At 53.8% G+C, this 17160-nt stretch overlaps 5 protein-coding genes across 5 annotated transcripts; 2 read left to right on the forward strand and 3 right to left on the reverse strand.

Moving 5' to 3' along the window:
- Window positions 1-7: 7 nt before the first annotated feature.
- On the reverse strand, window positions 8-2135 carry CLAFUR5_07411 (Transcriptional repressor rco-1; the record flags this gene model as incomplete). Its single annotated transcript, XM_047906559.1, has 4 exons — window positions 8-105; window positions 157-1658; window positions 1711-1792; window positions 2006-2135. The coding sequence occupies 4 exons, from the start codon at window positions 2133-2135 to the stop codon at window positions 8-10; spliced, it is 1812 nt and encodes a 603-aa protein (XP_047763012.1).
- Window positions 2136-4826: 2691 nt separating this feature from the next.
- CLAFUR5_07412 (uncharacterized protein) lies at window positions 4827-5601 on the reverse strand (the record flags this gene model as incomplete). Its single annotated transcript, XM_047906560.1, has 3 exons — window positions 4827-4945; window positions 4996-5088; window positions 5142-5601. 3 exons carry the CDS (start codon window positions 5599-5601, stop codon window positions 4827-4829), a joined length of 672 nt encoding a protein of 223 aa, XP_047763013.1.
- A 3162-nt stretch (window positions 5602-8763) lies between these two features.
- Window positions 8764-9960, forward strand: CLAFUR5_07413 (Asparagine-rich zinc finger protein AZF1; the record flags this gene model as incomplete). Its single annotated transcript, XM_047906561.1, has 1 exon — window positions 8764-9960. The coding sequence occupies one exon, from the start codon at window positions 8764-8766 to the stop codon at window positions 9958-9960; it is 1197 nt and encodes a 398-aa protein (XP_047763014.1).
- Window positions 9961-11539: 1579 nt separating this feature from the next.
- Window positions 11540-13658, reverse strand: CLAFUR5_07414 (oxidoreductase ptaK; the record flags this gene model as incomplete). The annotated part of the gene is made up of 2 exons (XM_047906562.1): window positions 11540-13014; window positions 13076-13658. 2 exons carry the CDS (start codon window positions 13656-13658, stop codon window positions 11540-11542), a joined length of 2058 nt encoding a protein of 685 aa, XP_047763015.1.
- Window positions 13659-16097: 2439 nt separating this feature from the next.
- CLAFUR5_07415 (Single-stranded DNA-binding protein RIM1, mitochondrial) lies at window positions 16098-16688 on the forward strand (the record flags this gene model as incomplete). Its single annotated transcript, XM_047906563.1, has 3 exons — window positions 16098-16366; window positions 16461-16549; window positions 16603-16688. 3 exons carry the CDS (start codon window positions 16098-16100, stop codon window positions 16686-16688), a joined length of 444 nt encoding a protein of 147 aa, XP_047763016.1.
- Between the last annotated feature and the right edge of the window lie 472 nt (window positions 16689-17160).

Genomic DNA, 17160 nt, shown 5'->3' on the forward strand with positions numbered 1-17160 from the left:
AGGGACTTTATCCGGTGTAAGGCTGATATCTCCAGATCCTGGCCTTCATGTCGCCGGAACCAGTGGCGAAGAGGTGACCCATCGGCGATGGCGCAACTGAGATAACTGCAAATTCGTTAGTGAGAGTCAAGACCATAATGCTTGAATGAGACTTACCAGAGTTCTTGTGTCCTTGCAACATAAGCTGAGCGTGGCCCGTCTCGGGATCCCAAAATTGCACTCCTCGGTCCTTAGAACCAGACATGACCCAGTGACCATCTGGTGTTAGAGCGACACTAAGCACGAAGTCTTTGTGACCATCAAAAGTGCGGATGCACTCGCCCTGCTTGGGTTGTGGTGGTGGGCCGCCAGGAATGGCGTATGTCTGTCGAGGGTTGAGTCGCCACATGCGAATCGTCTTATCCAGCGATCCAGAAACGAGGTGCTCGCCTGTTGGGCTGAAAGCAACGGAGTAGACACTGTCCTTATGACCTTGTTCGCCCTCAGTGCGCTCGACGAGCACACCAGTCTGGGTGTCCCAGATGCGCACGCTCTTGTCCAAGCTTCCGGCAGCCACAAAGCGACCGTTTGGTGACATGGCGACAGTGGTGACGCCATCCTCAATCTGGAGTGTGAGCACACACTGGCTGTCATGGAGATCCCAAAGACGGATGGTCCTGTCGCCGGAACCGGAGGCGATGTATCGCCCATCTGACGCGAAGTCAAGTGAGTAGATGTCTTGATCGTGGCCAGAGAATTGGTGTCGGATGACCTTCTGTTGGATGTCCCAGACTCGAATAATCTTGTCTTCTGCGCCAGTGGCGAGAGAGCGGCCGTCTGGGCTGAAGCAGACGCTGCGGATGTAGAGGTCGCCCTCGGAACTGGTGCTGTTGTCTTGGAGGTGGCAGACCTGCTTGCCGGAGTTGACATCGAAGATCTGAGCGGATCGGTTGCATCCGGTTGCAACGAAACGTCCATCCTGGCTGAACCTCACACAGCAGACCACGCTCTGATGCGCCAAGTTGTGCACCAAGTCGACGTCCAATCTACGTCGGACAGTAGGGTTGAAAACAGCGTGCCAGTCGTCGCCTGTACGCTTGAGGTGTGGTGGGAGCTTGTCTGGATCGTACTCAGACAGTTGATTGCCAATGTTCTCTAGCTGTGCTGGAGTGTATTGGAAGTCGGACGCGATCTGTGCGTTTGGATTTGGTGGTGGAGTAGGTCGTGCTACTTGGGGACTACCCGGGTAGGCATTCGCTGGAATTTGCTGTGGAGTGGCTGGACCACGGAGACCAGGAGGGCCACCAAGGCGAGGCTTGTTACCGCCGGGACTAGCGGTCGGCTGAGGTGGCTGCTGTGGGCCGTAGCCATTGAGGCTTGGTCCTGCCTGTGGTTGGCCATATGCGAATGGGTTGTGTGGTTGACCTGGAGGTTGATTGAGGCCCGGTGGACCTTGGCCTTGCATATGACCAGGCATACCCGGCTGACCTTGTTGCTCTTGTGGTGGAGGTGCGAGTCCAGGACCGCCTTGCCCACCTGCCATGATTCCTTGGAACAAGTTCGCTGGCCCATGACCAATGGCTGGTGGTTGTGGTGGTTGAGCAGCGGAGTGTCCGCTTCCAGATGGGCCACCTCGCTGCTCCAGTTCGTGGCGAAGTCGGGCGATCTCCTCTTCGTACCTGTCGGGTATAAGCTTGTGCCTATTTCATCACCTAAAGTCGCAATACATACTTGCTCTTCATGGCAATCTGCGTGGTTTCCAGCTGGTAGATCTTGGTCCGCACAAGCTCCATTTCCTGAATCTGAGCATGCACTATATACCACAGTCGTTCGTTAGCGCTCTGTTCCTCAGCATCTGATAGTTCGACATGATGATGGGGCCAGGGCAGGGCAGAGTGGAGATGGCTGTGGCAGATAGGTTCTCTTCTCTCACGCTCTGATATCTGCATGCAGCGCAAACACGGCTTTCGCTCGTTTGGTGTCTCATCTCGGCTGGCTGACCCCGGCTGTCGTTGGTGCAACTCACATTGGTGCTCATGCTCGGTGGACCGACCAGCTTGCGCCTCGAACTCGGCGCGCACCTGGTCCAGCAGCTCCGCCAGACGGCTGCCGGGCTGCTGCGGCCCTGGGGGCATGCCGCGATGCGCGTTGTACATGATGCTGATGTTGACGCGCCCAACCGATCCTGCTCTTTAGGCTGTATCGCAATCGCACATCAGACGGATCCGATGTTTCCTGTGGGTGATGCTGTGTTTGTGTCGATGGCGGTGGACGACGTCCGGCGGCAACGGCGGTCAGCTGAAACCACCCGTGGCGAGCTCTTCCCCAGCGAAGCTTTGTGCCCAGTCGCGATGATGCTGGCTGGCTCCGCGGCGGTGGTGCTGGCTGATGGAGGGGTGGAGAGCGGATGGGGATGGGAGGGGGGTGAGGGCAGTCGCAGTGCAGTCGTCGATGGTATGGTATGCAGAGTGCTGGTGGTGCTGGTGGTGCTGGTGCGGCGATAGGCGAAGGAGCACGACGGCGAAAAAGAGCAGCGGAGGTAGCGAGGGCGAAGCAGTGCCCAGCTTCCAGCGCTTCTAATCCGAATCCGCAGTAACGGCTGGGTAACAGCGCAAAAACACCCTGTAGGCTGTCGCAGCCGTGTGGAGCTAGTATCCACCATAAAGCATGCCAGCTACATATGTAGACTTAGTGCTCCCGCAAACTTTACCACACGACGAAGCTTGAGTCTCGGTCCTGCCAACCGTGCACCGCACCCGGCCAAGAGCCCGTATGGATTCGGCGACGTGCTGCCGCGCAAAGATCCACCACACAGTACACATAGCACAGGCGCTTGTTCGACTCTCCGATCATAGCGCTGTCATACCACATCAAAAGTCTTGTTGTTCATGTCTGAGGCTTCGTTCGCTTCAGGCAGCCCTTGCCTCCAAACCGAACCAAACCTACGCAATGGGTACACTCCACCGCACCAAAGACTGCATTAGCTTCCGAGCTATAAGATCGCACGCATCTTCTGCCGGCTCTGGGCGTGACCACTCATCGTGCAGCGCTGTCGATATACGTTGCGCCGTGGACACATCGGAAGCATCGCGTTGCCTGCGTTAGGCTTAAATAGCCGGCTTACCTCCTCTACTCTGCGACAGGCCTGCCATTCCTCCGGGACGAGCCTTCTGATCACAAGTTCCAGGTCGTTACGATGATGACGAGATGTGTATTCCTGATCATTCATGGTCTGACATTTGACAGCGTCTGTTGGGAAAAGATGGCTAGCACGACAGACACAAGTTACGCCATGGCGGCAAGTCGTGCTACTATGCGTACTATGCATCGACATGGGGCTGCGAATGTAGAGACCATGTATGTATATATCACAATGCGAGCAGGCTGCAAGTCATTGCACTTCATCACTTTCTCGCCAAGCGATCCCAGCAGCCTCAGATTCTTTGAAGCCGACAGAACAAAAGCCCTCAAACCTTCTCGGAGAACACCACAAGGATCACTCAAGCGCGCGCCCTCTTGGCGTGGCGGTACACGGCGGTATGATAGCTCGTCCTCGTCGTGAAACTCAATCTACACAACTCCGCGATGCCGCGCCAGGGTACTTCCATGTATCGAAACCTACAAATGCTGTCCATCTCACACCACTGCAGCAACGCCTGTGGGATAAAGCGTGGAGGCGCTGCATATGCATGCATCACACATGCAGCATGCAGAACTGTCTCCATCACTCACTGGCTACTGCGGATACTGGCATAATATGCTGCGAGGCATATGCATAGTCGTCGAAGCGAACCTGACACTTGCCGTGAGGTACCCTGTGACTGCTGTGCATGATGCGATGGGGGATGAGGGTGAGTTGTGTGCTGGCATATGTTTCAGGCACCGAGGTTTTGGCCCCATGTCGTAGAAGTGTAGACGACAAGGCCTTGCGTGCGAAGTGGCGTTGTTGGTAGAGACATGCGTTTCGGATCCAGCATCTGGCATTTGCAGTATTTGCGTTGTGAAGGAGGAGAGAAAAGTGTCTGCAACGCATGACTTGGGAGACTTCTCAATCGAACAAAGCCAGTGGAGCCAGGGAGTTCCGTACACTTCAAGCTAACTCCATCCGACAGCACGGAAAGTGATGTCTCAGCATAATAACTTCTGGCTTTCCGGTACCGCGATAGGCCTCATCCAATTCTCGTAGCGAAGCTTGATATATCGGTACATACGTACGAACCAGACTCTTTGACTTCATCGCCACCATCTTTGACTTCAGCAAGAACCAACACGATCAAGAACGGTTGCAACCGTTTTGCACGGGCTGAAACCAACGCCATTCGAATTAGTGCTTTCGGCGAGCGAACCGGACCGGCCTTCGTTTCTGCACAACACTGCGAGCCGAGCTTCTGGGTGGCGCCACTGCTGTGCGTGAAGGATATGGGAGCACCGCATGGGTTGGTGGGGTGCATTGTGATACAGTTCAGACGTGAACATGAGTTGTGATGTTGGGCAGATGGCAGCATGATGGGGATAGACCAAATAGAGTCGCATTCTGTGATGAAAGGTTCCACATCTGGAGGCGGACCTCTCTCCGAGTGGTTTTGGTACCTGAGTAATGCGAGTTCCCAATGTCTCATATCCATGTCGGTCTTCTTGCCGGCGAATTGTTCGAGATCTTGGAGTGATCGAGTGAGATGAGGCGGACAGCATGAGACGAGCATGTCCATGGCGTTGACTTTGAACGCCTCTCGTAGGGTGCAGCAGGCTCACTACTGGCTAGCATGTGGTTGTAGTTCAGCACAAGGTTGTAGTCATATGGTTGTAGTCGTTCAGAGTCTTCATTCGCATGACTTGTCGCCAATGTATCACGACAGAGGAGGCTGAAGTCGATCAACAGGCTCATACAGCCAGCGCTCATTGTCCAGTTTTCGCATCACTTCGTCCTTGAGGTAGAACATCATGTCTCCCACATCGCGTTCAAAGTCTGTGATCGTGAGCGCGTGCTTCAATAAATCCACAGCCTGAACAGCTTACCTGGCTCACTCTGTCTGCCCGTCCTCATTCCCAGATGCGCGCCTGACGCGAAGTACTTCCGTGCGACATTGGCATAGTATGCGTCCATGTGCTCTGTCAAACCTGTCAGTCTTCGGTGTGCTGTTGCCCAAGCTGACTGCGCATACTCATGTTGTTCGCTTCATGCTCTTCCGCCGTCTCCTCCCACTCCGGCGTCTTGCTGCCGTGCGGCGCCTTCATAAGAAAGTTGCCAGTAGCATCTCTATTCACAATATCCGCCTCTTCTACCTGTTGTTTCGGCCGCGCTCTTGCGAGTCTACCCTCCGGCGATCTATGTCTGACCCTCCGCAAAGCCTGTCGCGGTCTGTGTACTATCGGCTCCCTCTCTTGATTCTCCTCATCTGAGTCTGCTAGCACTTCATCGGCTACTCGAGGTGTCGTGCGACTCGTTGGTCGTCTCGATAGTGCGGGTGCAAAGAGCTCGCGTTGTTGTCGGGTGCGCGTGGAAGCGGCACTTGCGTTCGAGGACAGGCTTTGTTGTGAGGGTTGTGCGCGCAGAGATCTGCTTGCAGGGTGGCTTGCTGCGTTTGAGCTTGTCGTGAAAGGATCAGGTCTCGCGGAAGGCATGACGGCAAGTGAGCTGTATGCCTCGATACTATGTACGTGTGTAGGTGGTATCTAGGGAAGCGTGTATCGAGGTCGTTAAATTGGCATGATCTCGAAGTATGTACATACCCATGGTCTGTGGCCACAACTATCAACAACTCTTTCCTTCTCTACAGGCCGGCATCATCAGCACCTTCCGCAGGTCTGCACTTGATGTCTCAAGTAGAGTATGTCACCGTCGCCCACCAACGTTCTCGCTTCCGCCATCTCAATCAATCTCCTCAACAGCTTCTTCTCCAGGTCTGCGCACATGGCGCAGAATTGATGAAAAAGTGTCGCGTCACCTAGAGGCAGTGCAATACCAGGGACACTGTGCCACCGAGACATGAGCAAGCTCAGCGGCCTCGGGGCTAGTGCCAAAAATAAGAATAATCTTGAATGAGTCCATAGACTCGTTTCAGAGACTAAACTGAAAAGAACAGATACTACACCTGCAAAGTCGTTAGTTGGAGGTAGTCGAGCATAATGATGGGTATACTGACTTGATCTAAGCCAAAAGGCACTGGAGAGAATTAGCAAGTTGTCTCCAAAAGGTAGGGCGAGGGTAGAAACTCACAAGAGGAGCTGGGAAGAAGGGGAGAAGGTCGCGCATGGCAAAGTTGGACGGTTTTGTGCTTGCGGTCCTGGCCTGTGCGGGCTGCTGACCAGCATAATGACAAGCAAAGGTCGTGAGTATGGTGACAGAGTGTGCAAAATATTGATGGAGGGACGGAGCAAAGTGAATGAAATTAGTGGTCGATCCTGCTGAACTTGGTGGGGATTCCAGCTGTGCGACAAAAGTCTTAGGACGCCAGAAGCTCAGTGAGGGCAGTTCTTCGGCTGTTGCCGGCGATGGAGTGAAGACCTTGACCCTTGGAACGAGGGCTGGTGACAAAGTTGAATGCCTAGCGAGGTCCGACTGATGCATTCGAGGGTACAGCGCGGCTATGTAGGTATGCGTTCGTTCAGAAGCCGTCTAGAAGTCATGTCGACAAATACAGCGGCGGCAACATACTTTGCTTGGAGGCTGGTCAGCGGGAGTCATCTTCATGTTCCGTTACCTTCATTACTTCAACAATCCACAGCAAGAAACCGCGATATGCCAAAACAACAGATCCAGGGCGGCTTTGAGACATGCCGAGCTCGAGTACAACTCAACACAATGCCTTGCACAATCAGTGCTTTGGTATGAGAATGATGTGTGGTTGAAAATAAACATACGCTAGCCCAAACAAGCGAGATTGCCTCAGGCGACAACAATCTTCTCCACTCTTCGCGTCCATCATCCACCACCAATCCGCATGCACACACACACACACACACACACACACACACACACACACACAAAACGAAACCCGCTCATCTCTGTGCTATACAAAGAACACATGCAAGCCGGATCTAATGGATGCTCTCGCCGAACCGCACCTTATCTCAACCTCCTCCACATCCATCCAGCGCTATCATACGCGTGTGCGATAATGTCATCCCTCCGGAGGCTGTCTCCGGAGTTCCATCCACTGGATTGCTATGTGCTGGACGTGGAGAGGAATCAGCTGTTGAGGATATCCTGGACGCCATTCGCTTGAGACGTCGCGGGATGTCCATCGGCGTCCTGCGATGGTGTGCGACCGACCATCACCGAAGCCTCACTTGTTCGTCCGCGAGCCCACCAATAGCGCACTCATCGTGGTGAAGATGAAGTGGTCACTTCATATGTGCTTTCGGCAAACTTGACCCACCCACCTGGTCGCGGACAGCCCGATGCATGGACATACTGACAATCGCGGGACACTACCACACAGCCGGCGCATCGTATTATTATCGAGCCTTGGGATCCTGCTGAAGACGCCTTCTCAGCTGCATGTTTCTCCGGTTCCTGTGGGCGTCCGGAACAAGACGGCATCTTGCGATGTGGCGCCGCAGAGCGTGGCAGCCCTGAGAGCTTCGGTAGAACAGCCGCTTACTACTGTGTGGCACGCGCACGAGCTGTGTCAGGACGCTGCGGTACGCTGCTAGCAAACGCCTTGCCATGCGAGCTGTTGTCGCTCTCGGGTCAACTTAGGCGACACGATGCTGATTCGCTGTGCGCTCCACAACGGGCTCGCTTCAAAGAGATGCCGTCCAAGCAATCTTTAGCACCCCTCCTTGTGTCGGACCGCTTTGAGATCGAGAGATGGAAGGATGCGTACGCCGGAGGGGCATGACGGTGGGTGTGAAGATGAGCATGATCATCTGCTAGCATGCAATTATTGCGATAGCTCATGCTGCCCTTCCGGGCACAAATCCTCAATCTTCACGGCCAGTCACAAGAGAACCTGGGGAAGAACTGACGAGCGTGCAGCTGGTGCCAAACTCTGTTTAAGCTATCAGTATCCAATCGCACGATCGGCATTGACTCAATTTACAAGTCAAGACACTGACCGAACACAGAGCAGCAGAGGGCGTTCAGCCTCGCACATCCCGCTCGCTGCCGCTTCGGTCTGAGCTCGAAGTGGATGCGCGAGAACGGCGTCTGCAGCACATCACAACAAGAAGCTGAGTGGCAGACTACGGCCGCCTTTGTGGCTGGCAGCTACCGACCATTCGGGAATAGATCGAAGCATCGCTTCACACCTCGACAGTGCTGCGCACCAGCCCGCGAAGCCACGACCTCAAGCCGCGACTTGATCCCACATGCGAATCTCGATCTGATGTACCAGCGTACCTACCTTTGACCTCGCCGTCCCGCAGACCTCACCCTAGCTTACCTTTCTGGAGTCGAAGACCTGCATGTCGGGCTGTAGTGGGATAGAGCAGTCCCCACTGAGTTTTCGTCATCCCAGCATAGCATAGCGGACGAGCATCTCGCATTTATATCATGTTGGTAGCCGGTAGGTGCCCATGCGCTTGGTACGTACAACGAACAGGAGCTCACTCCTTACCCATATACCGTCTTGTATTCCCACTGAGTTGAGCGCCGATCCCGAAGACGTCCATAACCTCATCCAGGACCATTAGCCTTGTACAAAGCATCCTACATCAAGAAACAGCTTGAGCCAGCTACGTACCGGAGCGACTGACGATACCACAACGGGGGACGTTAAGACGCCGAACAAGCCGAGTCAGCTACTACAACGTCGACTCAGTCAAGCACAGTGCAGCCAGATGGACGTGGCAGGCGTCATGTCTTCATTCAACATGGCTTTCAGGCCGGATACATCAGTCATGCTTTCATACATGCAGTCACAAGAGCAAGAGGGAACTACAATGCACGCACCGTCGATAGCACCAAGCGAACTGTTGAACACTCAGATGAATGCAGATCTGAGTGTTGGTCTAGGAATGGATCCATCTTATGCCAACGTATATGCCATGAACCCTGGCTACAACAATGCCACCTTTGGTAACCTTGTCGCGTGGCCTGCTCCAATCAACACCAACTTCAACGCAATGCCGAGACCAGCTATGATGCAGACCGACAGTTACAGTAGCCTCGACAGCAATGAGACATACATCAAGATCGAAGACGATTCGCCAGCCCACCCATCGCAAGTTTTCTACAATGCCAATGCGTATGCATCCAGCCCAGCGTCGCGCACAGGAACAGATGAGCCTGAAGAGACGAAGCCCACTGTATTTGCAACCGACATTGATACGTTGATGCGTGCTATCCAGACAAAAACGGGCTCTGCTACAGAACAACGACAGAAGGATCAGCCACAAGTTACCATTACCGAAATCAGTCCACCGAAGCCGAAGAAGCGATACGAATGCGATGTGTCTGACTGTGGAAAGGCATTCTATCAGAAGACGCATCTCGAGATTCACACACGAGCACACACAGGCATCAAGCCATTTCTGTGCAGAGAACCGTCATGCGGACAACGATTCAGTCAGCTGGGCAACCTCAAAACACACGAACGAAGACATACCGGAGAGCGACCATACCACTGCGACATCTGCGGCAAGACGTTCGCACAGCACGGCAATGTTCGAGCGCACAAGATCGTGCACACAGCCGCCAAGCCCTTCACGTGTAAGCTGGACAGCTGCAACAAACAGTTCACGCAACTCGGAAACCTCAAATCGCACCAGAACAAGTTTCACGTGGAGACGATACGTCGTTTAAAATCACGATTTGAGAGCTTCAAGGAGGGCGATGTTGTCGACACTTGGGAGAAGGAAATGTGGGAGTATTTCGCTAGCCTCTACAATAACTGCAACCAGGGCATCAAAGGCCGCGGTAAAGATCGCAGGATCAGCAATACTGCGGCTCAAAGGAGGGACAGCATCGTTAGTATTGCTGGATCGTCAAGCGGCAGCCTGAGCGCGGGGCACAGCATGCCTCAACGATTATTCTGAACGGCGGTGCGACCTGGAGGCACCTTCTAACGAGCGACGTTTTCTGGATGTATTGCGGCGGGGTTCTGGACTTCTGCTTGTAACACTGAGCGGATTGCAAGGGGCGTTTGTCGTGATTCTGTACGAGTGATACCCCAACAGCTGATAGCTTCTGCAAATCGATTGCGGCAAAGACACGGCGACGATGCCCGTCACCGCCAGTAAAGACTACGGCTCCGCTTCCCTTCAGCACGACTGACAGCTCCATCCTTTCAATGCGCTAAAGGACGTGCGGTCTGGCAGTCATGTGCATTTCTGCCGTCTTCGCCTCGCAAACTCTCAAAGCTTTGCCCCTCACTTCCCAGAACTCTACAGGCGGGAGGCTCTGCGGCCACTGGCCGCGCCGAAGGAAAACAGGTGTTGAAGCATATTATTTGAATCAGCTTCATCCTCCTCACCAGCTTTGTGCCTTGTCCCAGCGTGAGGAGAGAGCTTCATCACCAGAGCTACAATCGCGATCAATGCGCAGCACTCACATCTGTCGGATGCCTTGTACTGTACCTATTGGCACACGAAAGCCTTACGCCGCCTTTGCCGCGGTGCAAACCTCGGTGCACGCAGATCTGCTCACTATGCACGCAATTAAATAACCACTGCAGCAGCAGGTCTGTGAGTGGTGTTGATGATGATGCAGGCGATGCACAGCGCGTAAGCACACAATCGACAGCATCGCGCAATGATCACGATAAGATCTGCAGGCACGGACTGTACCCAGTGGCGTGGACGAGTCAGACCCAAGCAACGGCCGCTATGCAAAGTTTCCTCCGCACGCACTGAGATGTCATCTGTCGATAGAGATTCTGTTGACACAAGAGGAGCATGACAGTCTAGACAGAGTGGTCTGGTCAATCAAGATTCTGAGGCCGGGAGCTGCGTTGCATACAGCTTTTTTCGAGATAAGTGCGTGGCCGTCGCCCTGATCGTTCTCAATTAGTATACGGCGTCCCTGATGGGGACGTCGACTCAGTGACATGCGTTGACAACCACAGAGACGGAGGGTTGATGCACGCTGCCAAACGCAGAAAGCCTGCACGTCAGCCATTAGAATCATATGTACATGTCGACTCTGAACACTCTATCTCTATACCATCGTTGTAAAATGCGACTCAACCATGAACCTCTCTCAAAGCTATCCACAACGCCTCGCTGATGCTCAACAAGCTCCCCTGCCGATGATCACCTGTCCACGCTACTGCACAGCACGAACGCACCTGTCGACCATCGCGATCGGCTGCTGGTTCTTGGGCTCGGCATCCTTATTGCCATAGTAGGCCTTATGCTGGCGGCCTATTGTAGCTTTTACCGCAAGCAGCTCTGGTCTCGCCTGATGTGGCTGTGAGCGTCCTTCGTCAGCAGCCGCATGTGGTATTTGTGCAGCTGTAGTAGTGTGCGGCAGCATGGAGGTATCTCGGCCGAAGAAGTGTAATACGAGAGTCGTCAACGTCGTTCAATCATCGTCGCCATCCTTGGGAAGTGCTGTCATCCTGGGTATTGTCCAGAGTGTCAATCTGACTGCCGGATGGTTGTCGTCTTCAGTCGCTCAAAGTCCAGAATCAATCTCCTTCACAACATTCTGACCCGTCCAAGTACTCCAATCCCGACACGTCTGCGCCATAACACCAGGAATTGCCATGTCTTTCTGGATATCATCCGGCCTCTCCAGGATGTTTAGATACAATCCACCTGAAACATGCCACGCAATGTGACAATGAAATGGCCAAACACCAGGGTTGTCGGCATCGAACTGCACCACAATGTACGCCGGATTATCTGGTGACTTCGAGTTCGGCAGGACCTGAACATCTCTTCGCTGTGGGTTGTTCGGGTTCACGACGGTCCCGTCCCAGGAGCCATAGCCTTCGGCGAGGATGTACATGTTGTGTCCGTGCATGTGCATAGGGTGTGCGCCTGTGGGTGCATGGTTGAAGACGATCATGCGGATGCTCTTGCTTTGGCCGAAGTTGTAGACATTGTATGAAGCTGGATAATCCGAATGGCCGAGTTTGGCTTTGAGAAGGACAGGATCGTTGAAGTTCACGCGGAAAGTGGAGTTGTTCATGTAGAAGAGCTTGTTGGTGCCGTTGCTTTGGAATGTGATATCGACATTCTGGACCGTTTCGGGATTGGCTGGTGGTGTTAAGCTGTAGTATGGGACAGTCGAGCTAAGGGGATCGTTCTGACAGGAGGTCAAGGCTGACTCTGGGACGGTCGAGTTGGTAGTCGGGGCGGCTGTCGTGTCGGCATCCTCGTAGTAGATCGCAGCGACACCGAGCGGCGACACGCCGTCGTGGATGGAGCAACCACCCTTGAAGAAGCTTGGGCCCATATCCGCGCGCATCCAGACTGCATCAGTTGGCTTCCCGGTAGCCTTGACCAGAATATCGGACCGCTGGCCGACTGCCAGTGTCAGGACGTCCGTAGTGTAGGGCACGATCGGCACGAAGTCATTCTCAATGACTGACATTTCATGCCCATCAATGCTGAACTTCATCATGGCCTCGGCGCCAGAGTTGATCACGCGCAAGCGATAGGTCTTTCCAGATTCAAAGTTGAACTTCGACACACCGGCGTTTGGCGTACACTTGTAGCCAGTTGCATTCGAGCAAGGATAATTCATCTTGCCGTTGATGAGGACGTTGTTGGAAGGCGGCGGAGGCAGCTTCTCGGTTTCCGGTGCCATGACTTGCTCGACCAGACTGAACCAGTCTTTGTGGAACCAGTCGTGGATGAGGACAGGGCCCAAGTCCTCATCATACTCGGCATTGTCGTGGGGTCCATAGATGACCAGTGGACCGAAAGCACCACCTGCATATTGAGCCGAGTAGTGGCTGTGGTACCAGGTGCTGCCGTACAAGTCTGCTCGGAAGCGATAGGTGAATGTCGAGCCTGGGGCGATTGGACATTGCTGGACTCCTGGTACACCGTCCATCCATGGCGTATCCTTCTGCAGAAGACCATGCCAGTGAATCGCAGTACCTTCCTCAAGGTGGTTGTGTACAACGACTTCGACCCAGTCTAGGAATGGTCAGCGACATGTCGACATACTAAGGTACAGCTACTGTTTGATGGTACTCACCTCCCCAGTTTGCTTCGATAGTCGGGCCAGGGAACTGGCCGTTGATGACCACAGCGTTCTTCTCCACACCATCTGGCGCGATTACCATATTGCTGACGGTGAAGTCGTAATGCCTGGTCATGCCGGTGTTTGGCGTATCGTCCAATTGGTTGGTGTCTTTGCAAGTCCTGTCACCCCAAGGCTTCCCTCCAGGCATAGGACCGCTGTGCACAAAATCTGGCAGTTTCGATGCATTCAAAGTTCCGAGCTCACAGCCGCCATTGGTCTGCGATTGCGATAGACTTGGATGCAAGCCATGTCCCGATGATATCCAAGCTGGTCCATGGTATGCTGATCCACCACTGCCACCGTAAGGGACAACAGGCACTGACAGTAGTTGAGCCTGTTCGCTGCTTGCTGGTTCGTTTCCTGTTGTGTTGACGATCGCGCTATGACTGGATGGAGGTCCTCCGTGTTGCCATTGTCCTTCTGATGAAGAGACTCCTCCAGATGAAGACGAGTTTGTGCGAGCTACGAGCCAGGGCGATGCAGAGACGGTGTTTAGCAACAACACGCTCGCCGCCAACCGAAGCATTGGAAGCATCGTAGAAGGAAACTATTACCACAGGTCAATGTACGAGATGCCCCGGAGCATCGACAGGGGGAGAGGTGACTATAAGAAGGAGATGAACCTTTCAGCTTCATACGTTAGCCCCCAATTTGGGTCAATGCTGACGTTCGACCGTGTTGTAGGATCGTTCGCCAATGATCAGGTCACTGACTGTCACCGTCAACCGTTACGAGCCTTGGCATCATGAGGCAGCCTCGTGGCTGTAGTGATACTAGTGCACGGCTCCGTTGGCGTCCCAAAGAGTCCGCGAATGAGCGGTTCACCTTGTGTCATCTGTGTCATCCTTCTTCAGTCATCGCCGGCTCGAGTGTGGTATGATGCAGTACGGCTGTGCAGCCCTAACGCCCGCAAAGGCAATACATCATGAGTCTTCAGCTTAAATTGGATAAGCTGCTGTCAGACCTGCCAATGAGCTTGAAGGTGGCAATGTGGGACCTGCATGTTGTATACTGCACGATGAGTCCAATATCCGAAGTCCGCAAAGGTTGTTCGCCCGGCGTACAAGACAACAGCATAAAGATTAGTCGTACTCCCCAGCGACCGCTTTTTCCGTGGAATTGGAAGCAGACGGCATGCTCTGCTCATTCTCATGCTGCTCTGCTGCGTTTGCGATCCTGCCGTTGTGTCCAGCGCCGCAGTAAGCGAGGGCCGTTACGGACGATCATTGTCATCTTCATGAGCTGGACCGCTCGATGGACCCAGCATGCTTGGCGCTTGAAAGGGTACAAGCTCGTTCGACGTGCTGGCAGTGCATTCATCCTTCTGCTGACTGCACAGGAGCGGATTCCCATCCCCAAGCGCGATGGAAGAATAGGCTTGCGAGGCTCGCGGCGAGAGTCGCAGTTCCCGTGGCCCAGAGGCGTTAGTGGCGTTAGTGGCGTTCCCATGTTTGGTTGTTCGCAACGTGTGATAACCACATCCGAGGCTTGCTATTTACCACTCGTCGCTGCCCAAAGTTCGAGTACTGAGCGGTGTCCAACTGTCGACGCAACAGCCCATCGGAGTCGCGGGCATTGTTTGTCGGGCATCTGCATGCATTGGGGGCCTTTACGAAAAGCATCTTCCTCGGCGGTGAGCCGACATGTAGGTTCGATAGCGTGGCCGTCCTGCCGATCCTCGCAATCACACAACGTGAGATCCGATACAACCTTCTTCAGGTGACGGCGAATTCTCTTGCGATTCGTTGTATACAGCTTCGTCGCTGTGAATGGTCAATCGAGGTGCAGTCCCCGATGTCGTGAGTAGTACCGTCGATATTAGACCGGGAATATACGACCTCTCCACTGCTCGACATGTCAGACACGATGATGGGTTGCGTCGCTTCAGCAAGAATACATCAGCCGACCACTTCACAGTGTCCGCCAGCGCATCTCGCATTGATCGTGATCCTCCACCACCCTTTGGCCTGATGCAGATGTTGCTGGTCAGAGAACACGAGGGCTGCTCGTACCACACCACTCGGGGAGGATGCTGTCAACATTCTCTTCGTGGTAATAGACAAGCTCTCAAGACCAGTCCTGTTCGCGTGTTCAGCTTCCATGGAAGTTCGCATTAAGCAGCGTAGCCCTATTCCGAGCTATTCCGAGAACATTAAACACGGGGTGTTTACGAGCGACAATGGTAGTAGGATGTTGAATCAGGTGGCTGTCTGGACTCATTGGAGGATCGAGCATTCCGTAAGCACAGCGCTGGAAGAGTTCGAGAAGGGCAGGCTTGCGATAGTGGTCGTGAAGGGCTGAAGGGCTGAGGATGACTTGGCTTGGAGACTGTGAATCCCACAACTGGATGGGCCAATATTCCTGCTCGTACACCGGTAGTTGAAGGTGGTCGATGTGCTATTCCTATACCCTAGATCTGTTTCATATGACACCTGCCAATGGAAGTAATGCCGTCCGTGCCTGACGAGTGCAAGCCAACCAGGAAAGTCATGTCGGTGATGTGCGGAACATGTCGTTCGAATTCGAGGAAGAAGATGTGAGATCAAATGCGGCATGCTGTGCTGTTATTATTGCCAACATTTGCGGTTGATTGAGCAAATATACACCATGAGCACAAGACGCTATGGCACTGGACTGACTGCAGGATCCTCTTTTTGTGATGGCTGACTGGACATGCCTGGTCGAGAACTCGCGAGATGCTGCCAACGCTGTATCTTGCTCGCTACTGCGTAAGAGATTCTGTCTTGTAGCAACTTGAAGATAGGATGGAAGTCCCACGTGTGAGAGTAGCTTCACAAATCACAATGCTTGGCCGATGATTGGGAGAGAGAGCGGCTTGGCCAATTTTAAGCTTCCCCTGCAGGTCGCGTCGGCAGTGTCAAGTCGCGTTTCTGCTTGAAACATCACCATCGCATACCATCAACACATCCCGCTTCACCACCCATTGCCGACCATATCCATCACAGTCGCCAGAATGCAGTCCTTCCGATTCCAAATGCCACGCGCAGTGCGCGCCTTCTCCACCACCGCTCCCCGCCCACTCGCCAGAATGCAGATTATCGGCCGTTTGGCTGACACCCCAGAGGTGTTCGCGACATCGAACGGAAAGGAGATTGTGAGATATGCGCTTGGTGTGCAGCAGGGGCCAAGAGATGCGGAGGGCAACAGGACGACGAGCTGGTTCAGAGTTGCGAGCTTTCAGGAGGGGCCTCAGAGGGACTTGCTGTGCAGTCTGCCAAAGGGGTAGGTGCTATCAGTCGTGCCCATCAGACATGATGGAGATCGCGCATGCACATAGCATGATCGCGGAAACAGGAAATGCTAACGACTACTCCAGCACCCAACTCTACGTGGACGCAGATGCTCGCATGGACACATACGAGGTCGACGATGGCCAGAAGAGAACAGCTCTCAACCTTTTGCAGCGTAAGTCGTTTGCACTGCGACTCATCTAGTACAGATGGCTTACATGATTACAGGCAGCTTCGAGACCCTCAGCCGACCAAAGAACCAGCAAGACGGCGCCAGCGAAGCCGCACAAGCAGCAGCAGGCCCAGAGGCCTAGTCAACTACGCTGCGATGGCGTGTCAATGAATGATAATGTATACCTGTCCAGTTGCTGTACAATACCCGAGGGAGTCGCAATGGTTTTGGCGAAAGGGTTCGAGCCAGGCGTTGTAGAGCAGGAGGCTATTATGACTGTGATCGCAGAGGCGTTGGCAGCAAGACACCACTGCGATGCCCTTTCCTATGTATGCTTGATCGAGAACGAAGAATCTCAACTCAGGACAGCCAACTCATCCCAAGTCCTCTTACATCTGATATTCTTCGGCCGACAATCGGCTACACAAGAGAAGGCAGCATCATTAAGCTCCATCCCTTTGATATTTGGTGGACAAAACTCAGCTTCTGAGTTCAGCCTCACTACACCTGTTCGAGTTCGAGGTGTAAGTTCAAGCTTATTCGAGTCCGTGCAATGCCCGTGTCACTATCAGCGCTGCGAAATGGGCCCTGCTCAAGCCCTGTCGACGCTGAAA

Source organism: Fulvia fulva, chromosome 6 (genome assembly GCF_020509005.1).
Source record: "Fulvia fulva chromosome 6, complete sequence".
NCBI lineage: Eukaryota > Fungi > Ascomycota > Dothideomycetes > Mycosphaerellales > Mycosphaerellaceae > Fulvia > Fulvia fulva.